The sequence below is a fragment of the Canis lupus genome, chromosome 3 (assembly GCF_011100685.1).
Source record: "Canis lupus familiaris isolate Mischka breed German Shepherd chromosome 3, alternate assembly UU_Cfam_GSD_1.0, whole genome shotgun sequence".
NCBI lineage: Eukaryota > Metazoa > Chordata > Mammalia > Carnivora > Canidae > Canis > Canis lupus.
In genome coordinates this window covers 1,450,051-1,477,696 of record NC_049224.1, presented here as the reverse complement: position 1 = coordinate 1,477,696, position 27,646 = coordinate 1,450,051, and the positions used below count along the sequence as shown (strand labels likewise).

At 37.8% G+C, this 27,646-nt stretch overlaps 1 protein-coding gene and 1 long non-coding RNA gene across 3 annotated transcripts in view; one reads left to right on the top strand and one right to left on the bottom strand.

The window, feature by feature from the left end:
- Positions 1-22,204, top strand: part of WDR36 (WD repeat domain 36) — a 42,936-nt gene extending 20,732 nt beyond the window's left edge. The window contains exons 13-23 of the mRNA XM_038532153.1: positions 2,058-2,172; positions 2,896-3,061; positions 3,296-3,404; positions 6,244-6,323; positions 13,613-13,720; positions 15,472-15,569; positions 15,963-16,108; positions 18,573-18,692; positions 18,856-18,937; positions 20,347-20,534; positions 22,012-22,204. Coding sequence (XP_038388081.1) covers positions 2,058-2,172; positions 2,896-3,061; positions 3,296-3,404; positions 6,244-6,323; positions 13,613-13,720; positions 15,472-15,569; positions 15,963-16,108; positions 18,573-18,692; positions 18,856-18,937; positions 20,347-20,534; positions 22,012-22,161 — 1,362 coding nt within the window. The 3' untranslated portion in view covers positions 22,162-22,204. The remainder of the gene's footprint in view (positions 1-2,057; positions 2,173-2,895; positions 3,062-3,295; positions 3,405-6,243; positions 6,324-13,612; positions 13,721-15,471; positions 15,570-15,962; positions 16,109-18,572; positions 18,693-18,855; positions 18,938-20,346; positions 20,535-22,011) is intronic.
- Positions 1,512-27,646, bottom strand: LOC102155726. 2 transcript variants are annotated; one of them, XR_005356518.1, is made up of 5 exons: positions 27,529-27,646; positions 22,977-23,254; positions 7,850-8,075; positions 5,159-5,272; positions 1,512-1,641 (listed from the first exon to the last, which is right to left on the bottom strand). It is a non-coding gene; the product is annotated as an uncharacterized LOC102155726 (long non-coding RNA). The 2 variants fall into 2 exon arrangements; XR_005356517.1 differs by lacking the exon at positions 1,512-1,641 and adding an exon at positions 1,928-2,198.

Here is a 27,646-nt window from a genome sequence, read left to right as displayed (position 1 = left end):
TTATAATTGTGATTCTGAACTCTACTTCTGACATCTACTTATATCCTTACTGATTAGGTCCTTGGCAGTCAGTATTACCTCTTGTTCTCTTTTTTTTTAGATAAAATTTTCCATCTTGTCATCCTGCCCACAGGAGAGTAGATGAAGGAGAGAACAAAATACTAAAATGGCAACAGTGATCCCAGAGAAATATGCACTAAACAAATCAGAAGAGACTTGAAACCGAAAAACAAAAAACAACCAAGAATTTAGTCAGACAGGTGAACAGAATAGTATAATACACTGGATCCAGCATGTATTTTGGTCCATTTGTTAGAAAACTGGATCCCAAAATTGTAATGAGAGAAAAACTTCTATGTACAAAATAAATATAATGAAAGGATAGAATGTAACTGTAAAAATGAAACTTTAAAGACAAAAAAAGAGAGAATATAAACAGACAGATTAATAAAACAGAGCAATACACTATATCCAGAGTATGTTTTGGTTGGTTTTTTAGAAGAAAGTGTATCCCAAAATTGTAAAGAAAGAAAACTGTGTGTGTGTGTGTGTGTGTGTGTGTGTGTGTGTGTGTGTTAAAAACAACGAAAGAGTAGAACGTAACCGTAAAAATGGGGGGAAAAGGAAAGAGAACAAAGTAAAAATGGAAGGACTAAACAATCGGGGTGGGGACCCCGTGAATTCTATATGCTCTCTTCCCCCTAGCGCTGGAGTTTTGCAGCTGTCAGTGATCAGTAAACTTGGTCTTGGCTGGATCTTCTTGCAGATCTTCTGGAGGAGGGACCTGTTGTGTTGATTCTCAAGTGTCTGCCCCGGGCAGAACTGCACTGCTCTTGCCAGGGGCCAGGCGAAGTCATCTTCTCTGGAATGCTTAATGTGGCTTGTGTTCCCTGAAAGCTTTCTGTGCCGCTTTAGAGGATGAGAGGAAAATGGGGGCCTCCCAGTCTCTATCCTCAGAGCCAAAGGTCCAGGCCCCACTCTTCAGCATGACCTCAGGAAAAAGCAATCATTCCCATCTTCCTGGTCTCCATCTACACCCTACACTGAGCATTTCTAAGATCTCAGGCACATGACCAGGTTTGGAGTCCCCAAACCATGCAGACTCCTGTCGTGCGCTTCCCTGCCAATCTTCCCTGGGGCCTCGCTGGTTCTGCCACTTGCTGGGCTCCTGTGTGGAGAGTGGTGGTCACCTGACTGTGCTGTGGTTTGTGTTTTATGGCAATGCTGAGCTGAACCCCCCCCCCCCCGCTCGCTGATGGCAGTTCTCAGATTCCTGGGAATCTGCTGCACACAGGCACCCCTGGTCTTCCTGTGACCCTGAGACTACACTGTCCCACCTAGGATTCCCCATCCCCGCTTCGCTGCTTGAGCACCTTTCAGGCAAGTTTGTCCCGGGAGCAGACTTTTAAAAATTCTGATTTGCTCTTTGCTGCTATGTACTTTCCAATGGCCAGCTTACAGAAGCTCCCTACCCCTCCCCCATTTATTTTCCATATATCATTTTGGATTCACTTCTCTGCATCTCCTACCTTGCAGAAAGTGGTCACTTTTCAGTTGGTAGAGTTGGAGCGATTCTCTTCTTAGATCGCCAGTTGAGTTCACAGGTGTTCAGAATGACTCAATAGCCATCCAACCGAATTCCTGGGACCAGATGAAACAAAGGTCTCCTAGTCCTCTGCCATCTTGGACTCTCCCCTGTGTCCCATCTCCTTAACCTAGGCAACCACAACGTGCTTTTTATTTCTATAGATTTCCTCTTTTCAAGGTTTATTCATGTTGTAGTATGTATCAATACTTTGCTCCTTTTATTGCTAAATCATATTCAATTCTGTGAATAAACCACGTTTTATTTAGGCATAGATCAGTTGATGGCATATATGTTGTTTCTATATGCCCAAGTATAATTACATTATGTTTAAGGAAATGAGACAATTCATTTAACATGTTTTTTTTTTAATGAGATAATTAGTAGATAAAAAGATATTTGGAAATCATACAGTACAGTAAAAATGTTGGTTATTTTCTGTATCATTTGTCTTTAAATTTTGTTTTCTAAGGCGGTAGATATAACTTCTTGCGGAAATTTTGCTGTAATTGGTCTCTCATCAGGAACAGTAGATGTATATAACATGCAGTCTGGTATACATCGAGGAAGTTTTGGAGAGGATCAAGGTATTGAATTTATTTCCTTTTTCTTACTTAAAAAATAATAATATGGAAAGAAAGAAAGCTAATGACTGTCTGGCATTTATTAAATTCTTGAGTGAGTGCCAGGCATTTTGCCAAGGTTATAGATGGGTTATTGTCAAACCTACCTAGCAGTTACTGCCATTACACTTACTATAAACCATGTTGAAATACTTAAAGAGAATGAAGCTATTGATAGATTGGGGAAAGCAGATATTATACAGAATTAAAATTTTTGTTTTCTTCCCGTTGCATGAAACAGAAAATCTTAACCTTTGTGGCATCAACCTGATGGGTGTGTTTTCTTTTCTTTTTTTTTTAAATATTTAAGTTTTTTTTTTTTTTTTAATTTTTTATTTATTTATGATAGTCACAGAGAGAGGGAGAGAAAGAGAGACAGGCAGAGGGAGAAGCAGGCTCCATGCACCGGGAGCCCGATGTGGGATTCGATCCCGGGTCTCCAGGATCGCGCCCTGGGCCAAAGGCAGGCGCCAAACTGCTGCGCCACCCAGGGATCCCTGATGGGTGTGTTTTCACTAGAGCAATATAATAACTTTCTCCTTATTCCCTGAAATCCAGCTTAATTTTAAGATTTTAAGGGAACTAAATAGTAGGAACTTATTTAATTGAACGAATCATTCTTTGTGTACTGTTCAGAGAGGCAGTGCCAATTCTTACTTCTTTTTTCTTTTAAACGTATGCTTAAAGCTCATAAAGGATCTGTTAGAGGTGTTGCAGTGGATGGATTAAACCAGTTGATTATTACAGCTGGTAGTGAAGGATTACTCAAGTTCTGGAACTTTAAAAACAAAATTTTAATCCATTCTGTGAGCCTCAGTTCATCTCCAAATATGATGCTGCTACATAGAGACAGGTAAAGTTTTTCCTTTAATGATTATGGATTTTCTTCTTGATGTTTTTGGTAAAAGTCTTAATGTGAGTACGTGATTTTCCAAGTGAGAAAATCAGACATTTAATGTAAAAGGACAGAATTTTGCTTAATTTCCCCACAGATATACTTGATTATTAGCAAAATTAAAATGACTATGAGATTTTAGTTAAAAGTTTGTTGGTTTGTTTACTAAAACTAGTATATTTATCTTACTAGTGGCATTCTGGGACTTGCCTTGGATGACTTCTCCATTTGTGTTCTGGACATTGAAACTAGGAAGATTGTCAGAGAGTTTTCTGGACACCAAGGCCAAATAAATGACCTGGTAAAATGAACTTGTGATGTTTAAATAAAACTGGACTAATTTGTTTCTATTTGGGTTAAAAATTTTCAAATTAATGAAATTGTTATCTTTTAGTAGCATTAAATTTATCATGAGGTATTCAAAATAAATAATTCAGAAACTAATTTTTAGAGAATAGATTTTTAAAGAAAATTTAGAAGTTAAAGAAGTTTAATATTTCTCAGGGAGTTAATGCCATCAGGTTAAAGCATAAATCCCAGAATTCATCTTTTTCTGTTAAACTCTAAACACAGCTGAAGTATACTTTGGAGAATAAGGACCTATTGAAACATCAGTATATCATTTTTAACTTAATATTAATCTAGGGTGAAAGAACTCATTTCTGATTTTTTGCATGCATAACAAATTAATACTAGGGAACCTGCAGCATCTGATACCTGTTTTTTTCTACTTTAGTGTAATTTCTAGTTTATATTTAACTGTAAAAGTTTAATCAATAAAAATGTATTTTAGCTTACTATTAGGTACGTAAAGTGGGATGAACGGTATGTATGATATGACATTTTATTCTTATAGTGGGATATGTAATTACATGATACAATATAGTAGGATATGATAGTTGGAAAACTATATATTGAGAACTACATTGAGTATATATTGTAACTTTTTATCAATCACAGTCACTTTGATTTACTTGAAAACAAAAAAGTTAAAATCTGAGCGATTCAGTGGCAATTCCAATAGCTACATTATGTATCTGTTCTCGCATCAAAAATCAGAACTTGCAGTGGTTATCCATTCCCTTAAAAATATGGGGAAAAGGGCAGCCTGGGTGGCTCAGCGGTTTAGTGCTGCCCTCAGCCCAGGGTGTGATCCTGGAGACCCGGGATTGAGTCCCACAAGTCCCACGCCGGGCTCCCTGCAGGGAGCCTGCTTCTCCCTCTGCCTGTCTCTGCCTCTCTCCCTGTGACTCTCATGAATAAATAAATAAAATCTTTAAAGTGGGGGGTGGTCAGGAAATTGTGTTGTTCTGCAGGTGGAGATTGGCAGGACTACCCATTGACAGAATATGTTGTGATAGCCTCTATAGAAATGAAAGCAGGAGTGGAGTAATTTTATTTTATTTTATTATTATTTTTTTATTATAAATTTATTTTTTATTGGTGTTCAATTTGCCAACATATAGAATAACACCCAGTGCTCATCCTGTCAAGTGCCTACCTCAGTGCCCATCACCCAGTCACCCCCCACCCCCTGCCCACCTCCCCTTCCACCACCCCTAGTTCGTTTCCCAGAGTTAGGAGTTTTTTGTGTTCTGTCTGGAGTGGAGTAATTTTGATGAAAATCTTTTTAAAACTTTTCTTTCGTCTTTTTTTTTTTTTAAGATTTTATTTATTATTCATGGGAGACCCAGAGAGAGAGGAGCAGAGACATAGGCAGAGGGAGAAGCACTCCCCCATGTGGGACTTGATCCTGGGACCCCAGGGTTACGCCCTGAGTTGAAGGCAGACGCTCAACCACTGAGCCACCCAGGTGTCCCTTGATGAAATTTTTTGAGGCATTTTTGAAACCAGTCAGTGTCAGCTTGTTCTTTGTATTTCTTTCCTTTTCAAACCTTACTTTGACCTTGTGTATCTGGAATATCTCCTACTTAATAATAAGTTACTCCTGTTTAATTAAACCTCTGAGCATTTATAACATGACTTTACCTATCAGAGTCATTTTTCCTCTTCCTTTGTTAATGTGCACTATTTTGTAAATTGAGTTCACTGTACCTTAAGATTTGCGTTTCCACAGTATCACTGCAACCCAGTGAACATCTGTTCATCTGTTTAGCCCATTATCATCTGTCAATATTGAAGGTCATAATCCTGGTGGTATTTAGACTCCTGGATAAAAATTAAATAAAATTTTGTTTTGGGTCTTGTTTCACATACGACCTGATCTAAGCTTCACAATACGTTTATGCTACAGGGAAATGAGAGCTGTTTCTCCACTATGTCAATAAAATAGATACAGCTTCTTTAAGGTGACATAAGTAATCTATTATTTAAATTTATTTTGAAATTCTGATTATTACAGGTTTTTTTTTTTTTTTTAAGATTTTATCTATTCATGAGAGACACAGAGAGAGGCAGAGACACAGGCAGAGGGAGAAGCAGGCTCCATGTGGAGAATTTGATGGCGGGACTCAATCCCAGGACCTGGGATCACAACCCTGAGCTGAAGGCAGACGCTCAACTACTGAGCCACCCAGAAGTCCCAGATTATTATAGTTTTAAATTTTATTTTGGAAATAAAACATCATTATAAAAGTTTTTTAATTGAAACTACAAGAAAAAGTTACTCATTAGTAACTTTAGTATTTTAAGAGTATTTACAGTCTTCAAAATCACTTTGGATTCTTAGAAAGTCAGTCGAAATATATAGACTCTTCAGTAGAACTTTTGTTTCTTTCACATAACTTTATAAATGAAATTAGGCTAACAAAATATTTGTAATGAATGTTCTTGGAATAGCAGTTTTATGCTAAAAATGTTTTGTAGTCAGTTAACTGTCTATAAGTATAGGAGATTATGGAGTAAATTGAAAATTGGATACTGTTAACTTGTAAAACTTCTTGTAATTCATATAAAAGCTTAATTATATTTATCCAACCAATGGTATATAAGAAGTGATACTTTTTTATACAATAAGGTAGTCTAAGTTTTACGCAGGCTTATTTTTAATGAAACCTACATCTTGTTTTCATTTCTTACATTTTTTAAGCTTTAAATATACAGACACAAGCATATGTATGTAAATACGCACACATGTTGTGTATATATATATTCTTTTTTTTTTTTTTTTTAATTTGAAGGCTTTCAGTCCTGATGGTCGTTGGTTAATAAGTGCTTCAATGGATTGTTCTGTTAGAACTTGGGACCTTCCATCTGGGTGGTGAGTTTATTTTTAAATCCCTAACCTCTGTCAGAAGATTTCTCAGTAATTATCTTTACATGTAACTTTTACCTATAGTTCAATAATTGTATGCCTTTTGAATGTAAATATATTTGGGGATTTTTCTGACCTTACTCTATTTTGTCCTTGGAGTGTTTTTGATCTTTTAAACAGCAAGGAGTAGTGCTGTAAAAAATAGTAGTAAGGAAATGCGGTGTCTCTTAGGTTTTCTGTTCCTGCAAAATTGAGATATAGAAGTGAGTTGCATAAACTTTAAGAAAGCTTACTTGACCCTTTTGATACTCCAGATACTGGTAGAGTTCAGATTTTAGAACTGCAAACTTCTGTTGAGTGTGTGTTGTTTATAGTGAATTTAGTTAAAAGGCCAAAAACCCTAACTTTCCTTTGTGTATATTATATCTTTTCTGTCTCTAACAAAATTCTTGAAAAAAGATGTTTGAGAGACCTTAAAGTAACGAAAATGTGTTAAGATTTGGGCAAAACCCGGGGCAGCCCAGGTGGCTCAGCGGTTTAGCGCCGCCTTCAGGCCAGGGCGTGATCCTGGAGACCCGGGATCAAGGCCCACATCAGACTTTCCTGCACAGAGCCTGCTTCTCCCTCTGCCTGTGTTTCTGCCTCTCTCTCTCTTTCTCTCTCTCTCTATGTGTGTGTGTCTCTCATGAATAAATAAATAAAATCTTTAAAAAGAAAAGAAGAAAAGATTTGGGCAAAACCCAGCAGTGTTCAGAAATCTGTTTCACATGAAACTTGTTAGAAAAAGAAGCACTTAAAAAAAATATCTACTTCTGTTACATAATTGGAACAGTGGAGACCTACAGAAAAGAGCAAGGGAGCTAGCTTTGTTGTTAAAAATTATGTAGGAATAGACACAGTTTAAAATCATCTCACTTAACAGAATTGCTTGGATGAATATGAAGATGTTAATGGGAATAGTGAAGTGTCCATTTTAACAGGAACATACTTTAAGGAAATGTGGGGAAAATGAGAAGGAAGATGGCACTTTCTAAGCCTCTGAAATATTCCTAAATTAATCTCTGTCCAAATGTACTTCCTCTTTTCTTAGGAATTGATAAGTTTATACCTGAAAGCAACTTGACCTTTAGAAAGGAAAAACCCTGATGTGCTCATTTCCCTTTAACTTTGATGCAGGAAGGAGGCACAGCTACTATCTAGAACACGTAGAAGATTTGGAATATGCACTTCAACAGTGTCTAATGGGTCCAGCCCTAATAACAGGGACCTTTGTCCACAGGGCTTTTTTTCACTTAAAATACAGTAAAACAAAATATAACTAGTTGGTTGTGTCTTCTGGCTTTAAAAGGTTCACATAAAGTTGGTATTTTCTTATTTTTAAAACCTTTTTTCGAAGGCTACATTAGAAATGCTAGTAGTCCTTTGTTTCTTGGAGTTTCACTGTCTTCTAAAAATGAATTTTATAATTGAATTTCTTTACAGTAGAAAAGTTGTACAAGTAGTAGAGTTAGTATAATTTACCTTTCACTTACCTTTTTCACATTAGATGGGAGAGATGGGTTAATATTTTTAAAGTGGTAAGCTTATATTTGGATCCGAAAGTAGTATTCAAAGACACCAGTCTTTGACTCAACCTTAGCCTTTTTGCTGAATTTCTTCAGTAGAAAGTTGAACACATTTAAATCTGGCAGGTTTTCCACTCTGATATCTTACTTTTAGATGAGCACTGAGATAGTATTAAGTGAATACAGAGGGAAGCTAGGAGACACACATGAGCAAGAAATGAGTCACAAAGAGATAGTTAAAAGAAAATGTAATAATTTCTACACCGGTTGATTGAACCAAAATATATTTTAATAAAGAAAAACATTGAGTGCTTTTTGGTTCAGCCATGAGGTAGGTCGAATGAGAGTTTGGAAAGCAGTATCACATAGCTGCTGCTGCCTGATTGCAACTAAGCTGACATTTACCATGAGTGCTAGGCACTTAATATGCTTTTATTTTCATCTTCCTGCATATCCTATTAGCTGTAGATACTACTACTGTTATTAGTTCCATTTTACATATAAGGAAATGGAGGCTCAGAGAGAAGTGATTTTACCCAAGGTAGCATAGTTTGTAAGTGACATTTTGCTATAATAAGCGTAGGAGAAAGAAACAGATTTCCCAATAGTTGGTGATAATCAACTTTGGTTGCATCATGTTCTAAGGATGAATTACTTCTGTTGATGTAGAAGATAATAAGGAAGTGAGGATTAGTATTTCATCATATGACCATAGGTAACTGTTGGGTTTTTTGGTTTCTCCCCCCCTTTTTAAAAACATAATTACTGGAGCAATCCTTGAATACTCCTAGTTCTTTCTTCAGTAAGCAGGTTCATCATTTACGTAACATGTTAAAGAGTGAGTTTACTTATTACATAGTCTGAAAAGTGAAGCCATCTGTGAGCAGACCTTTGAGTGTGGTTACATACAGGTGTATCCATTTGTTGTAATACCTATCTAAAGCAGATTGCATGGATTTTGAACTGTTACCGTAAAATGTTTTTAAGTGCTGAAAATTTTCATGTGTTTGTAGGATTCTCAGAGAAGCAGAGTTGAAATTTTTTATCCCTGAAATTATCTGGCGTCCCCTATCACTACCACCTCTTATTTCTGGTTGTTTTTAACCTATTAAGAAGTTCAAATTTGAACCCCTTTGGAGTGAGAAAAATGTAAAAGGAAATAGTTTAATAGAAATTTACATTTTCTTCTTTTTCACCCTCTGACCCCTGCTTTCAATGGAGCATTACATGAATATAGCTGGAAGAGAACATTGTTTTGTGATTCTCACTGAGGCAAAACCATCCCTTTTGTTCTGTTCATTAAAGATACCAGTGTGAGGGATCCCTGGGTGGCGCAGCGGTTTAGCGCCTGCCTTTGGCCCAGGGCGTGATCCTGGAGACCCGGGATCGAATCCCACGTCGGGTTCCTGGTGCATGGAGTCTGCTTCTCCCTCTGCCCGTGTCTCTGCCTCTCTCTCTCTCTCTCTCTGTGTGACTATCATAAATAAATAAAAATTTAAAAAAAATTAAAAAAAAGATACCAGTGTGAGATAATTCTGATACTTTGGAGATTGAACATCTAGACGCTGTTTACATTAGTTTAGAATATAATAAAAAATTACTTAAGGGTGCCTGGGTGGCACAGTTAGTTAAGCAAAAAGGTTCAGTCCAATGTGAACTTTGTATAATACTGAGTTAATAAGGGTCAAATGAATCTTAAGGTAAATAAAATTGCAAAAAGACAAAAGCACTTTAAGAAAAGAATAGCAGAGTTTGAGTAGATCAGCAATTTTAACAGAAACTTGCCATAAGGGCAGCCTGGGTGGCTCAGTGGTTTAGCGCCGCCTTCAGCCCAGAGCATGATCCTGGAGACCCGGGATCGAGTCCCACATCGGGCTCCCTGCATGGAGCCTGCTTCTCCCTCTACCTGTGTCTCTCCCTCTCTCTCTCTCATGAATAAATTAAAAAAGAGAGAGAGAGAAACTTGCCATAAATACTCCCTTTCCAACCACCACTGATTTTTTTGGCAGCAGAGAGCCATTGGAATCTTACAGCAGTAAATGGATACAGGGAATGGGATGACTGTAGTTAAGTGACCATACATGGGGAGTTCAGGCAGATAAGGCAAAAGGGAAGAGGTAAGGAGTGAAAACCAAACCCAAAGAGATACTCTTCAAACACAAGGCTGTCCTATCATTGTCTGTATAGCACTGAAGCTGTGCTTGCATGTGGTGAAAACAAGCATCAGCTCACATGTGGACCAAAGTGAAGTGAAATAAAGCAAAGCTTTATTTTAAAGAGAACAGAAACATGGGAACAAAACAAATAATGGCTCAACAGTCAGTGTTGGAATGAAAAACAAATTGAACTGGGATAAGAAACTTTTATAACCAAATAATAAAGCAACAGTAAGATCAAATTTCTGATTGCAAGTACAAGCAAAGTTGCAATGACCAAGGCAACATAAAACCAATCCAGGGGCACCTAGGTGATGCAGTCAGTTAAGTGGCAGATCCCAGATTTTGGCTGGGATCAGGATCTGGGGGTCGTGAGATCAAGCCCCATGTGGGACTCCACACTCAGGAGTTTGCTTGAGATTCTCTCTCTCTCTCTCTCTGCCCCTCCTGCTCAAGCTCTCTCTAAAAATAAATAAATCTTAAAAAAAAAATTACTTCCTTAATGTTACTTGTATATGCAATTTTCTGTGCTTAAAAATCTGATCCCTTAGAATGGGAATTTTAATGTTCTCAAAAATATGTATCATTTACCTAGGACATTTCATTTTGTGGGATTAGCAGAAGACTATGTGGTAGTTTGGTGTAGCGTTAAGCCTGTTCACTTAAACTTTATGAACTAATGTGGCAATGTAAAATAAGCTGCGTATGTGGAAATCACCTTTCTCTGTTTGATACTTTTACATAATGTAGAGCCAATCTACCCAAACAAAACAGCTGTGGAACCCAGGTTACACAATGAATTTGGTGAAATAATTTCAGTATCAAGTAAAATAAATTTGTTCAAGCATTAGATTCTCTTTTTAACAGATTGTAAATATGTTAGGAAGTTTTAATGTTCACGGAAGTTTTAATGAACAAATATTGATCGAGACACAAGAAATGGTAAGATCTGAAATTGTGTTTAAGTTTGATCTTCATCTGTATACACTGAGGTAATGTTTCTGTTCTGGATTGCTGGGATTAAGTGAATTAGTATAAATAATTTAACTGCTTCTGTTATATAGTAATTGTTTAGCACATGTTTTGTTTTTCCCCAAATCCCCTTGATTTCTAAGAGAAGCCATTCTTATGAGCTTCCAAAGTAGGTTTGAACAGAAATTAGATAGGTTCTTACTTTTTTCCCATAACAATTAAAACATTGTCCTGAGCACACTTTGCTGTGTGTTTGTGTGTGTGTGTGTCTTTAGTACTAATTTTAGTCTTATTTTCCTATCTTGCGTTCATTACTGAAAGTTACATTTTTAATCTTAAATTTTTAATTTTAAATTCAGAAAGATTTTGTCATGAAAAAGTCACTTAATATCATCACTGGAGAATCTTTATTTCCATTTGAGCTGTTTAGAGTATGTTCCAGGGATCACCAGTGTAAGGATCCTCTGGGTCTGTATATGCCCTTGAGCTATTTATTGTATCTTTAGTTTTAGTAGTTTTGCTGAGTTTATAGAGATGAAGAGTTCAGCTGCTTGGATGACGGTCCTTAGCTCAGTTGCTTTCTACCTTGAGCAGGTTTTTAAATCTTACTAAACCTCATTTTTCTGATCTATGTAGGACAGATCTGCCTCAGAGAGTTGTGAGGATTAAATTAAGTGGACTCAAGCACTCAGGTTACTTCGTAGCATGGAGCACTAAAAAAGTGTTCACTGCTATTTTTTTTTTCTTGAAATAATGTTTTATTTCATGTGGATTTTTTCTTTGTTTTAGAGAGGTGAGGAGAAAAGGGAGGGGTGGGCAGGGGGAGAGACAGAACCTTAAGCAGGTGCCACATTCATCGTGGAGCCTGACACGGGTCTCCATCTCCGGACTCCGAGATCATGACCCGAGCTGAAATCAAGCGTCAGACACTTAGCTGACAGCCACCCAGGCGCCCCTTAATGTGGATTTTAAACTTCAGTCACTTTGCAGAGTTTTCCCATGGATAATGTATTGGCTTCAGTGAATAATGTAGTTTGCTGTGATTAAAACCAGTATGCTTCTCTTAAAATACAAAGTATTCACACTCAGCCAGCGTAAGAAGCCTCCTTTGCAAGATGCCAGTGGGTTAGACTTTTCTTTACTCCTTAGATCCACCTTTTCATTTCCTCCTGCCGCCATTGGTCAGGTGACTACTACCATAATCTCACTGTACTTCCTGTTCAGATGTATTCAACATTTTGATGGCAGATTTTCTTAGGAAGGTGAAGATTACACCACTATCTGCTGAAAAGCCTTTAGTGACTTTTCCATTGATTTAAAGATAAACTCATATGGTTGAATTCAAGATGCCGTACTCAGCCTTATGCTTATGCACCTGTTTATATACCAAACCAATACTCACTTGTACCTATTTGCATTTTCCTTCCCTTTGTGCCCCACATTTTCCTCAGCCAGGAAGTACTTTCTGTATCAACAACATCTGTGGAGACCTTGTTCATATGTAAGGCTCAGTCTCGATCTCTTTGACATTTGCGATGGGCCACTTAGTGACTGAGCCACGGTGGGGGCGGGGGGACGACGGGGGATGACTGGCTATCATATTTGGCTTTTATTTGCAGAATAGCTCAGTGAATTTTACAATGTTAGGGAAAAGGAGTCTCTAGCCAGGCCCTGGCCTTCAAGCCATAGCCCAGGACTACTTTATGACTTTGGCCAACTTTTCAACTCCTCTTTGTTCTTTGAAAATCCTCTTTTGGGGATCCCTGGGTAGCTCAGCGGTTTGGCGCCTGCCTTCGGCCCAGGGCCCAATCCTGGAGTCCTGGGATCGAGTCCCGCGTCAGGCTCCCAGCATGGAGCCTGCTTCTCCCTCTGCCTATGTCTCTGCCTCTCTCTCTCTCTCTCTCATAAATAAAAAATTAAAAAATCTTAAAAAAAGAAAATCCTCTTTTGTGTCTCCTACAGAGGTGTGATCACTCCCTTTTCCTCCCCAATTTTTAACTCTTCCAGCATTTTAAAGTTGTGAGACTGGCTTCCATAAGCTGTTCTGCGGTTATGCTCTGCAGACCGAATTTTCATGTTTCGCATATAGTACAGTTACCTATTTGAAAAATAGTTAGAATTACTCAAAGTTTTTTCCATTATTATTTTCTTATTCTTACTTACAGCTATTTTATTACTTCCTTATGTTGACTAAAACTTTTTAAAATTTCAATGGGATAACAAATATATAGGAGAATACTAGTAATCAGATTTATTTTAAATGTGTTACATCTTCAGAATTTGTCTCCAATTCAGTCTACCAAAATGGTATTCCAGAAAAATAGAGCATTTCCTTTAGTACACAGTAGGGAATATTGTTCAAACTTTCTTCAGTTAATTGGTCTGTTTAGTGTTCTTGGTCTTACTCATTAAGAGAAATGATTATTACATATTAACTTAATAAAGCTCTTTGTTAGTGATGGCTTTCTGGTATTCATTTGTGAATGTCAAAAATGAGTTTTCTTCATCTCTGATCCCTTGTTCTTTTACAAAGATATATTTTGTGAGTTATTTCCTTTTTTGGTACAGTTCAAATACTTTATAATTTTTTTTTTTTTTATAGCCTTATAGACAGCTTTTTGGTGGACTCTGCTCCTCTCAATGTTACCATGTCCCCTACTGGAGACTTTCTGGCCACTTCCCATGTGGACCACCTTGGAATTTATCTCTGGTAAGTTATTTCATACATTTTTGTTCTAGGTAAGGACGACAACGATATTGTCAGAAAGTCATGTTGCTAACATTGTCATTTAGTTTTGGTTTTTTTAATTTATAAAATAGAAATTTCACATAGAGTTAACTGGCCATAAGTTTGTGACTGATTCAGCATCTGCTTGATAATTTAGGTATCTTTGCCTGTGTGTGAAATTCTGAACCATATGACTGATTTTTATTTATCACGTTTGTTTGTTTGTTTTAAGATTTGTCAGTCTTAGAGCTGACTCCCTGCTGAGTGTAGAGCTCCATCCATGGCTCAATCCCAGGATTCCAAGACTTGAAGCAAAATCAAGAGTCAGCCACTTACCGACTGAGCCACGGGGCATGGGGGGGGACAATGGAGGATCACTGGTTATCATATTTGGCTTTTATTTGCAGAATAGCTCAAGTGAATTTTACAATGTTAGGGAAAGGGAGTCCCTAGCCAGGCCCTGGCCTTCTGCCACAGCCCAGGACTACTTTATGACTTTGGCCAACTTTTCAACTCAGCCTTCTTTATCTACAATGTAAGCTATAAGTATGGGCAAAATGCTTTCTAAGATTCATTCATTCTAGTTACATAACTCTTCATAACCATGTAAAGATATTTATGGTGGTGATGATGAACATGTAAGAGTTCAAGATAAGTGGTCCATTATCTGAGTCTAGAAAAATTTTACCTATTTTCTGAATTCACGTCTAATTCCTTTAATTCTTATTAAAGAGAAAAAAGTGGATTCCTTTAAAACTTTATAGATTTTTAGGATGTGAAAATAAATATATAATAGAAATAGCTGGCCACTCTAATATACAAAATAGAGTATCTGCTAGAATCTAAGAAGCTTGAACAGTCAAGACAAGAGAAGAATAGTAGAGTACCTGTGGGACCTCAGCAAGAGTATATAGTGCCACTATTAATGAAACTCAGGATCTGATACTCCCAATTGTTATTTTATATTCCAGATTTATAATGTATGGGAAAGAGAATCTGATTAGCCCACTTTGGGAGAGTTCTCTACATCTTGATTAGTCATCCAAGGCCATGGTGTACAGGGTTAAGTAGCAGACACATGACCACTTTAGAGGATCATTCTAAAGAAGGGAAAGTCCGTAACTTCAGCAACGCAAAGTATCTAATCAGCATAGTCTCTCTCTGACTTAATTCTCTGAGTCCATCTTTCCTTCAGTAATGATTTCCCTAAATGGACGTGTTGCCATTTGTCAAAACAATACAGATATATGTTATCTTGTAAAATTTTATCTACTACTGATCTCTCAAAAAAATACTTTTTTGTATTACATTGAAAATAAAGACTCTGGGGATCCCCTGGGTGGCGCAGCGGTTTAGCGCCTGCCTTTGGCCCAGGGCGTGATCCTGGAGACCCGGGATCAAATCTCACGTCAGGCTCCCGGTGCATGGAGCCTGCTTCTCCCTCTGCCTGTGTCTCTGCCTCTCTCTCTCTGTCTCTGTGTGACTATCATAAATAAATGAATAAATAAGACTCTGTTTATAATGTTTATGCACAGCTTTCTTGTGATGACATCTGTGACACAAATTGAGGCATTTTCAAAATAATACTTTGAGTTTTTTTTTTTTTTTTTACTTCAAAATGATGGAATCTGATGCTGAGCGCAGGATAGTAGAGATTATTGCCAGTTACTGAAGTTTCTCAGAAAAATCTATTTTTATAAGTTTTTAAAATTGTTTATATGTTTATTTCTCAGGTCCAATATTTCCCTGTATTCAGTTGTTTCACTACGGCCACTTCCCACAGATTATGTTCCTTTAGTAGTGATGCTTCCTGGTACTTGTCAAAACGAAGGTAATCACAAAATAGTAGTTTTGAAGTATAATATCATAAACCTAACATGAGGGATATTACTACTGAAGGCAAAGTTTAATGCATTCCTTCAAAGTATTTTCTAACTGGTAGGCAATATTTTGAATGACTTCATGAATTAATTGCAAAAATATAATTGATACAGTATTGATAAGAAATTAAATAGTATACCAGTGGATAAGTGTTTTGGAACTGGTCATGGGAGTTGTAGACAATATGAGAAGGTCAGGAAATGAAGTCAGTAGAGTTTATAAGGCTATGCTCAGTTAACATGGTATGAAATACTAATGGATTTAGAATAAATAAGTTGCTTTTTATCTGACAGAAATCTCATTCTGCATTAATTTGTTTCACCTGAAAATGTTTTGTTTTAAGATGTGGAATTTTCAGAAGAAACCATAGAACCAAGTGATGAAATGATAGAGTATGATTCCCCAGAACAGTTGAATGAGCAGTTGGTGACACTATCACTCCTCCCTGAATCACGGTGGAAAAATCTTCTTAATCTTGATGTTATTAAGGTAATGCTTAGAATGCTTAATATTGGCTCCTAAAGACACATTCCAGGAGCATTTTCTTTAGTAGAGATAGCTCCTCTATTTGGAGAGTTTCAGAAGGAACAGTTAATGCCTAAGGTAGTAGAAAATACTAGTTGAATACTGTTTGATCCAATATTATTCTTACAGGATTCTTTCCCTATAGAAATTGACTTTGAGGGCCCTGAGCAAAAGTACAGCCTACAACTAGAGAAAACTGGGTGTTTTAAATTTAATAAACTTTTTTTGACTTTTTTTAAATTTTTTTAATGGCTGCTATGATGTGTGATATTTCTATTGCTAGGTACTTGGGAATGAAAAGAAGACTTTTGCTGGTCTTTTAATTAAGCTTCATTTACTATTCCATATCTTACTGTCAACTCCAAGAATATTTTTATAGCTTGCTGTGTTGAGTCCAGGCACATAAATTAATATGAACTAAGTACTGGGTAATGTCCTGAGGACAACAGCAGTGAAAAAAATCCTAGTTCCTTTGTCCTTGAGGAATTTATAGTTTTACATGAGAAATGGAAAATTATGGCATAAGTTAGTATTTTCCAAAGCATATTTTATGACTCCACATTTGTGAATAGCAAATATAATTTAATAGAATAGAAAACTTCAAAGATTATCCTGATAGTAAGGATAAATGATGTTTTATGAAACTTGATTGTTTAGATATACATCTCCACATGCATTAGAGGTTATGTGTATACTAAGTGACATGGTGGGCCGGGCATAAAATAGTGTGAGAACTGACATAGATAACTATGACAAGATAGGATGTTTTTGTAATTGATTACTTAGCACCAAAAAAGATAGGTGTGTCTTGGATAAGAAGAGTTTTCATGTGTTAATTTTCCTCTCAGAAGTTAAATATTCTTGTTTCTACTTGCTCACTTTGTGAGAGATTGGGCATTAGCTTTAGCGTGCATTGTGTCGGAACATAGTTATGAAATCTGTCCATCATGTTGCCCAGGGTGTCAGCTGTAAAGGGAATACTTTATGGGATAGCTTTAAAAGCAATGCGTTAAGAAGTCCCAAGTAGACTAGTGTGAAGGGAGCAGTCAGAATAATGCCCAATTCATTGAGCTAAGGTGTTGAACAGCTCTGTTCTAGGCTCAGATACAGTTTTGTTCTGCATAAAAACTTACCTAGAAACCTGAGTGAAGGGGGACCCCTGGGGAGCTCAGTGGTTGAGTGTCTGCCTTTGGCCTGGGACATGATCCGGGGTCATGGGATCGAGTCCTGCATCAGGCTCCCTGCATGGAGCCTACTTCTCCCTCTGCCTTGTGTCTCTGCCTCTCTCTCTCTGTCTCTCATGAATAAATAAACTCTTCAAAAAAACAAAACAAAACAACAACAACAACAAAAACCCCTGAGTGAATGATCTTTATGGGAGAAATATGCTAAAAACCCCAATATTTTTATTTCTTACTGAATGAAAGAAGTTAGAATTTTTACATTTGCTCTGTGGTAACTTTTCTCCTTTTGGTTTTCCTTGTGAGGTTAGATAATTTCCAGAGCCCTATGGAGCACCTGCAGAAGCCTTTTGTTCTTATTTACATCTCGGTGTCTCTCCCTTCTAACTCAGTGTGACTGTGACCCTTATTGCAGTCTCCACCGTCATCAGGAAGGGCTGTGCTTACGCTGCAGGCAGTAGTACCTTGTCCTGCTTGCGTGCAGGAACTTTCTTTTATGGTATGCCTCCACAAGGACACCAGTATCCCTGGTGATAGCCCTGGTGGAATCAGGGCTATTCTTCACACACACAAAAAATTTCACCAAATTATTTCTAGTGGCAAAGTCTACCCCTGGTTCCAAATTTCTTTTGGAGAAAAAAAAAATTTGAGAAACTGTTGAGCACTTATCTAAGTTTTGCTTTCTAGCCCATTTTGCGAAAAAGGTCATATAAGTTCAAAATTACTTGTTACTTGTTTACCAAAATATTCATATAAATATGTTTGAGGAAAATGAGAACTCTCAGAGCTTCTCCAGAACCCTGTCATTCTTCTTCTCCCTCGTCAGCAAGGGCACTAGAGGTCTGCCTTGAGAAGCCTAGTTTATTTTTTTACTTATTTTTTATTTATTTTTTAAAAGATTTTATTTATTTATTAATGAGACATAGAGAAAGAGGTAGAGACAGAGAGAGAAGCAGGCTCCACACAGGAAGCCTGACGCGGAACCCGATCCCATGTGCCCAGGATCACACCCTGGGCCGAAGGCAGCACCAAACCACTGAGCCACCTGGGCTGCCCGAGAAGCCCAGTTTAATCTGTAATCTTGGTCAGTTGGGACTTTATTTTGGCATTCAAATTTGAGAAAGTTCATTCCTTCCGTTTACTTTTTGCACTTTGTTTTAAAATTGATTTGGAATTAAATATTAGAAACTGTTGGCAAGGTAATTACTAATTAGTCCTTTTTCCCGTTCTCATTTCCTTTTAATCAGAAAAAGAATAAACCAAAGGAACCACCCAAAGTACCCAAATCAGCACCATTTTTTATTCCAACAGTTCCTGGCCTTGTACCCAGATATGCTGTACCTGAGCAAAATAATGATCCCCATCAGGTAAAAACCAAATTGAAGCATTCTATGTTCTACGTTTATAGTTCTTTATCAAGACCTAGTTTTACAGATATAAAGCAAAATGTATGACAGCTTTTAATTATAAGCTATAATTTTTTTGTTACACTTGTATTCTTGGAATAATGTATTTTTGTTTTTGTTTAAGTCTAAAGTGGTAAATCTTGGAGTTTTAGCTCAAAAATCAGATTTCTGCTTGAAACTTGAAGAAGGACTGGTAAATAATAAATGTAAGTTAAATTATGAAATCTTTCACCAAATACCATCAATGTATTATATAATACATCTTATGAAGAGAAATTGAGTGAAATATTAGCAAGTTTTCCAGTAGTTGAAAAAATTTGAAAGGAGTGAAATTTTGATTTTAATGTGAAATAATTTTAGCTTTTGTATTGTTAATGTTAGACAAGTGACACTAAACGCAAATGAGTATCAATAATATAATAACTTTTTGAGAACCTTTCACATTTTCCATACGGAAAATTAGTGGGTTTTTTCTTCCTGTCTTTTTTGTTGTTATTTACAAATACAGTTTATAATACAGAGACTTTGATCTTAGGTGATTTTTAGATAGTCCCAAGTTACCCCATTAAGACAGTTTTTAAAATTTATTATGATAATAGATTCAAATTTTGAAAGCTAGAGTTTGTAGCTAATAGTGATCAACAATATGAACTATAAGCAATTAACAAAATCACGGTCATTCTCCTTTTCGATTTATCCTCTTGTTTTTTTGGATCCAAATGCTTTTGTTTTCATACTGGCATTACTTCAGTCCACCTTGGCAAAAGTCAAATAATGGTACTGATGGGCCATTATATAGATGACTAAAGAATAGCAGAATCATTAAGGAGTAACTTGTTATATTTCTGAAGGGACAAAGAAGAAAAGCACTATTATTTAGTATAGACTGAAGGACAGAAAATAAAATTTATTAGATTTTTGTCATTGGTGTTATTCCTTTTCTAAAAGCTAAAAGCATAGTTATTGCCATTATAATATCAAATGCCTGTTTTAAAAATAGTTGTAAGTGTATAGAATATGTACTTGTAGGATGCATATAAAACAAGAGTGCTTCTTTCTGGAAAAAAGGAGTAAATTTAGGTGGGTAAGAATAAGGTGTAGAGTCTTCCCCCTCTTAGATATTTCTGTATTGTTAGTGTTTCTTAATGATCATGTGCTTTAAAAAATTTTTTAGCAATAAAAGGAAAGAAAAATAAATACCCTCACCTCATTCTATTCTCCATGCAACTACTGTTAATTTGGTGTGTACCTTACAGCCTTCTTATATTTGGGTTTGTTCTGATTGATATGTGACCATCTGATTGATGTAAGACCATCTTGAAGTGTCTGTTGCTAGGCATTAATTAGATTTTAACAGCTTGAACAGCAGGGGAAAAAAACTTAGAATGCAAAAACTTTAGTGCTTTTAGTACTTTTTATTGTATTTCTCTCATCATTTGTATTGATTGGTACTTAATTTGGGGTTCATTCTACTACTTAAGAGGAAAAAATAAAGTCATGGGAAAACTTTCCTGTGTAATTTAAATAGATGTTGCTTGGGCATGAAATGAAACTACAGTTTTTTAAGTGAAGTGATTGTAGGTAATAACTGGATTCTTCTTCAAACTTAATGCAGATGAAGCTGCCCTTAACCTTCTGAAAGAATTAGGCCCATCAGGAATTGAAACAGAGCTGCGAAGCCTATCTCCTGATTGTGGTGGGTCTGTAGACATTATGCAGAGCTTCTTAAAGATGATCGGGATAATGTTGGACAAGAAGCGTGACTTTGAATTAGCCCAGGCTTATCTTGCATTGTTTCTAAAGGTAAGTCCAACGTAAGGCAGGAATCCTCAGCTTGCCTTCCTCTAGGGTGATGTCGTCTGATGGAATTGTCTGCAAGGATGGCAGTGTTCTCTGTCTGCTCTGTCCAGCATGTCAGCCCCTCGACACATTTCACTACCGAGCTACGGTAGTAGCACTACGCCAGTTACACTGAGAAATGTAGCTAATGTGACTGAGAAACTGGATTGCTTATTTTACAGAAATTTAATTAATTTTTTTTTTTTTTAATTTATTTATGATAGGCACACAGTGAGAGAGAGAGAGGCAGAGACACAGGCAGAGAGAGAAGCAGGCTCCATGCACCGGGAGCCTGACGTGGGATTCGATCCCGGATCTCCAGGATCACGCCCTGGGCCAAAGGCAGGCGCTAAACCGCTGCGCCACCCAGGGATCCCCCAGAAATTTAATTAAATAGCCATCTTTACCTAGTGATTATTGTATTGGACAGCTGAACAGCACAGCTTTGTAGTCTTTTCCTTTACTCAACACAATTTTGATACATTCCCCTGACTTTTCTGTGTCATCCATTTGATTCAATATACTAAACTAATAACTTTTTAAAGTCATTATATTTTGGCACTCTTATTATCATGAAGAGAAAATTAGGTTTCCTGTTTACTTTTTGTTTTTTTCTGCTGCTGAAATCAAGTACATCTATCCTGGTTGAAGGGGTTTCAAGTCTTTTGGCAAGAACAGTGGGTTTTATGACTAACGTAATGGAGAAATCATGTTTATTTCAATAGTATATTGTATTGAAGAAAGTAGATGATGTGACTTAGTGTTAACAGATGATATACTCCATCTATCCTATTAATATATATAAAATCAGTTTTCACTTGATCTAATTATTTAAAATTATTTTAAAAGTAAATATGCAGATGATACCATGTAGGTTGAGAAAACAAATGCTACAAATTTTTTCTATATCCCTTCCCAAATTTACCAACTATAGTTCCTGAATATAAATTTACTTTAATCTTTAGAAGATAAAGCGAAGATAAAGCCAAAGGCCATCAGTCATTCATTACCAGTGAGTTCCAGTGAAAGGAGAAACCTAAAGATACAGAAATATGGAGTTAAGTGTTAGAACTAGGACTTTGTTTCTCTATTTGTATCAGGGCGTTCCTTAGGTGGAGGAGAGTGATGACAACTTCAGTTCTCATAAGGGAGAGACAGTACCAGAAACGAACTCATAAGAAGGTTTGATAGAGGGGCTCCTGGGTGGCTCAGTGGTTGAGCATCTGCCTTCTGCTCAGGTCATGATCCTGGGGGGTCCTGGGATCGAGTCCTGCATCGGGCTCCTCCAGGGAGCTTGCTTCTCCCTCTGCCTGTGTCTCTCATGAATAAATAAATAAAATCTTAAAAAAAAATATATAGTATCTTGCAATGTTCCTTGGTAAGAAGGTTGAATCTAGAATAAACAAAAATTTAATTTTAAATGTTCTATTTTTCTTTTCAGTTACACCTTAAAATGCTTCCTTCAGAGCCAGTACTTCTAGAAGAAATAACAAAGTTATCATCACAGGTGGAAGAAAATTGGATCCATTTACAGTCACTCTTCAATCAAAGCATGTGTATTTTAAATTATATAAAAAGTGCTTTGTTATAAAAATAAAATTATGTGAGTAAATAAAGACTTTTATATTAAATGAGTTCAGTTTAACTCCTGTCTTGTTTTCTAAGTTTCACCATGAAAAGAAAATTGCTAAAACTACTAACTAGTTGTCACTTTTCACTTTAAATGCTAAATAGTTTCTTGAAATAAAATGATCCCCGCCTTTTGTCTTAAATACTTACAGAATCTACTCAAAATACTTATTTTCTGAGTCTCTTCACATCAGTTACTTGTGTATGACTTCTTTGAACTGTCGTCATCGGCTCCTGTTTTTTGACTATGTGTAACGTAAGAGGTGTTAGGTGTTTCATATAAAATATTGCTGAATGAAGATAAAACTGGTGTTAATAGAGTTGTAAAAGTGCCTTCATGATATGAAGTAAAAAGGCCTGTTTCCTTGGTGGCCTGTGGTGAAGACAGTTTGGATCGTGGAGTCTTAGAGTTTAAGTCACTGACTCAGACCTTAATGCAGCCAGAGCTCTTGGAAGGCAGGAGGGGAAGTTCCCCGGTGGTTGTGGGATCTCAGCAGCAGAGCAGGTTTATGACCCTGCCCCAGGCTCTCCCACTGGAGCCCTTTGTCACAGGGACTTGTTCTAAGGAAGGTGAGAGGCACTTTCCCAAGGCAAACCCGCCTTTGCCTCCGTAGGAGAGCGCTGACTGGGTACTTAGGGCGGGGCAGGGAAATTCTGAATTTCACTGGAGAGGTGGTTCTTCCTCACCCGTGACCTCTTCATTTGGGAGAAACTACTGCCCATACGCTTTCTCTCCTAACCGTTGTGAAACCAGATTGTTCTGGCAGGGTCTCTTACCTTTATTTTCGTGAGTTAAGACTTCAGCAATACACGAATTCAAAGTCAGCAATTCCTCTGCCCGGAAAAGTGCCAGAGGTCATCACGGCACCTGCTTGGGCCTGCTGTGTGTGTCTCCTTTCCCTGCTGCCAAAGAAGTCTTCCAAGGGTGCAGCTAAGGTCACCAATGAGTGAACAAGCTGCCAGTCTTTGCATCTATTAACTGAAGCTCCCTCAGAATGAGAGGTTGATAGAGGACTTTATGGTGGGATTGTGCTGTCCCAAACGTAGACACTTTCCTAATTAGCAGAAAAAGGCGGGGACAAGTTACGCCAGTTACACTGCAGGTCTTCAAGATACAATAGGACTGCTGTGGTGGTGTCTTAACTCAGTCCCTATTGCTACAGGCAATTTATTTAATAATTGGAAACCATATCGATAATGTATGTATTAATCTGAAAACAATTTTTAGTTTATACATTCAAGCGTAGTGTTATTCATAAAATGCAGCTTGTACTCGAATGCCAGTGTCATTCTCATTAGAATAAGGTTTTACAGAATAATCTCCAGAAAGAACAATGCTCACAAGGAGTTGATCAGTTGGTGACTTTAAATATCAAAGGATTTTTGTTTAAATGGTTGAGGTGGAATTAGTAAACTGCTAAAGAAATAGGCCAATCTGGATTTCAGAGATGTGTATAAATTTAATAAAAAACTACTGACTGGGATCCCTGGATGGCGCAGCGGTTTGGCGCCTGCCTTTGGCCCAGGGCGCGATCCTGGAGACCCGGGATCGAATCCCACGTCGGGCTCCCGGTGCATGGAGCCTGCTTCTCCCTCTGCCTGTGTCTCTGCCTCTCTCTCTCTCTGTGACTATCACAAATAAATAAATAAATACCTTAAAAAAAATTAAAAAAAAATAAAAAAAAATAAAAACTACTGACTGAAATGCTCATGACTTAAGTTTAGCCTTAAAAATTGTATTTCCCTCTGCCCCAAATACTGCCTTCTAAAGATAAGCAGAATTTCAGTGTACAATCATGTACCATGTGGATGTCAGAAGTCACTAAAAATAATAGGAGCTCTAAACAGATCCTGTATTGCTTTTACAAATCTTGAACTGAATTTTCCTTTCTTTCAAATGAGAATATAGGAGTTGAGTGTATCATTTCTACTGGAGATATCTTTGTACAGAATTAGCATCATTGTGGCAGGTAATCTCCCAGAACCTCACCTGTATGTTTACATCAAGGAAGGAAAGGAGGAAGAAATACAAATAATTTTGTGTATTTGTTTCTTAAAATGCATGTTTGTGCATACTGCTTTTTATCTTTGAGATTACAAATGTAGTATATGACTACACTTTACTAGTAAAAACATCAGAGATAAATCTATTTTCGGCCATCACCTTCAATCCTAATGCCTTCCCTGTAAGTACCAGTCGTTAACTTTCTACCTAGACCTTTGTCCATGGATGTACATACATGTTCTATGTAAGCACAGGAAATAAAATATATAGTTTCCATTTTTGCATAAATGTATGCTTTTTGTTCTGCAACTTTTCTACTTGGCTTATTTCAGTATAATCACACCTAATCTCTTTACTTTTATAAAATTAAGTTGTTCCGTAATCTAGTCTAAAATGGACGCTTAAGAGAGTTTCCCCATTTTTGTCCCGAATTACAAATGATGCTGAAAGAACACAGCACATCATCCTGTATGGCTCTTCAGTGCATATAAGGATCTCTCTGCAGGAGATAGTTTTAGAATTGTTGGACCAGAGTTAGGCAGTTTTAAAGAGATACTTCAGTTGGCTCCCAGAATGGCTTGTCAATTTATGGTTTGTCTGCAGTGAGTGAGTACCCGTTCCCCATATTACTAAGCACATTTGATACCAGATTTCTTAATTTTTTATTTAATGAGTGAAAAAATATTTTTATTTTAATTACAAACTGGCACTAGTAGGGATGGGCATCTTTTCATGTTTATTTTAGACCATTTTTATGTTAGGTGAAGTGCCTTTTCTAACATGACCCATTTTTCTGTTGAATGATTGTCTTTCTCTTTTTTGTTGTTTTTTTCATATAGTGTAGAGATTAGTCTTTTATGTTACCCATGTTTACTGATTGGTCACTTGTATTTGACTTATGTGGTCTTTTATTAATAGATGTTTTATATTTCTGTGTATTCAGATTGATACATTTTTTACTAATTTCAAAATATGAAGTATATTCTCTAAGACATCATGTATGCATCCAGCTAGATCTTTATCAATAATTGATTTTTTTTTTAAGATTTTAAAATTTTATTTATTCATGACGGGGGGGGGGGGGGGGGGACAGAGACACAGGCAGAGGCAAAGGGAGAGGGAGAGAAGCAGGCTCCATGCAGGGAGCCTGACGTGGGACTCGATCCCGGGCCTCCAGGATCACACCCTGAGCTGAAGGCAGCGCTAAACTGCTGGGCTACTGGGGCTGCCCAAGAATGGATTTTTTGAAGAGTAAGGTATAGAGCTACTTTTATTCAAAAGTTCAGAATCCAATTATTGAAGTCCACTCTTCTGATTTGAAATGCTAGTATGTACTAAATTCTTTGAGGTATTTGATATCCCAAATAAAATAATTGCTTTGATTCTGGTTTTCTGGTGTATTGTCAGATTTGATGGAGATAACACCCTACTAACGTATTTCGCAAAAATTTTCTTGACTATTGGTGAACATATCTTGGAAGTTTTTGGTTGTGCTAATAAATTCATGGGATTTGGAGAGATTTACAATCGTATTTCTCTTGAAGAACAACATACGTTTTCATTAAACCAGAGCTTTTTGTAGGCTTGGTTTTGTAAGATTTCTTACATTTTGTAACATTTTCTGGGCATTTAATTTTTGTTGCTGTACTGAAATATACCTTTTTCCTAATATATCTTATAACTGGCCATTGCTGTCATGGTAAAAGCAGTTTGGTTTTTATGCTAATCCGTTAAACTGCAGAACTCTTGTGAACATACTCTTACCTAGAAAATCCAAAAGAATCCCATCTTTCGCAATTGATAAAACTTTATTTCCTATATGATATTTAAGTGTTCTTAGGATTGCTTTAGCTATGGTCTAGCACAGATAACTGGATACTAGCAGTGTGTAACAAATACTTGCTTTGCTACAGACTTCAGTGGAAATGCTTTTAATGTTCCACCATTAACGATAATAAATGCTCTGAATTTCTTGCCGATACCCTTTCGTTAAATTCTATTAATTCCTACTTTAAAAAATTTAAACTAGAAAGAATAAAATTTATCAGGTTATTTTTCAGCATATATGGGAGGATCGGTATCTGCCTTAACTGGTGTAATTTGGTGAATTTTATTCACATATTCTTAAAAAATTATTTGAGAAAGAGCACAAGCTGGGAGGAAGGGCAGAGGAAGAGAGCAGCTCTCCCCGCTGAGCAGGGAGCCTGATCCAGGGCCAAAGCCAGACTCTGGGGTCATGGCCGGAGCAGAAGGCAGCTGCCTACCTGACTGAGCCCCCCCGCGCTCCTAGTCAAAGACTTACTCTTCACTTTTATTCTTGGGATAGAATTTTTAAGTAAGGTGAAACTGGTGGATTTTTCTGTTCCATAGAGTCATCCTTGATTTTTCTTTTTTTTAAGTAATCTTTACACCCATCGTGGGTGGGGCTTGGACTCCTTACCCTGAGGTCACGCGTGGCGTGCTGTACTGAGCCAGCCAGGTGCCCCTGACCTTGATAGGTCTTTAAAACTTGTTTAATCAAAGGGAAAAAGTCTTGCACAAAGTCTTTATTGAGATTTTCGCCTAGTTTTTTTTCCTATGGTTACTGAACGGGGTTTTCTGTCTCTTAGCCCATATGGGTAAATTACATCCTCCTTACACGTCAGGACTTTATTATTTTTAAAAATATTTTATTTATTTATTAATGACAGACACAGAGAAAGAGAGAGAGAGAGGCAGAGACCCAGGCAGAGGGAGGAGCAGGCCCCACGCAGGGAGCCCGACGCGGGCCTCCATCCCGGACCCCGGGGTCACGCCCTGGGCCGAGGGCGGCACTGAACCGCTCGGCCACCGGGGCTGCCCCACGTCAGGACTTTAGACTGAGTTTGAAATTTACTCGTGTAGGTTCTGTGAGGATCATGCTTTCTATTTTATTTTACTTTAATTTTTTAATTTTTATTTATTTATGATAGTCACACACGGAGAGAGAGAGAGGCAGAGACACAGGCAGAGGGAGAAGCAGGCTCCATGCACCGGGAGCCCGACGTGGGATTCGATCCCGGGTCTCCAGGATCGCGCCCCGGGCCAAAGGCAGGCGCCAAACCGCTGCGCCACCCAGGGATCCCCGGATCATGCTTTTTAATCAATCACCGGGTTGCGACTGCCCGGAACCGCAGGCCTGCGTGGGCGCCCCCAAGCCCCGGGCTAACGCCGGCCTCCCCTGCTCTTCTAGCGCGTTCCTCGGGATCCCCACGTCCCGCCTGGCCCAGGAACGCTCCCGCTCCTCCCCGGAGGCCGGAGGATGCGCTGCGGCCGCGGCTCCGAGTCTACCCGTCCTCTCCTTACCTCACTACAAGCGGTTCCCTTCAGACGCACCCGGGTAGGCCCCGCCTTGAGCTTGCCCCGCGGCGGCGGAGGGAGCGGCCTGTGAGGGGCGGCGGCCGCGACCCGGTGACCCCCGGAG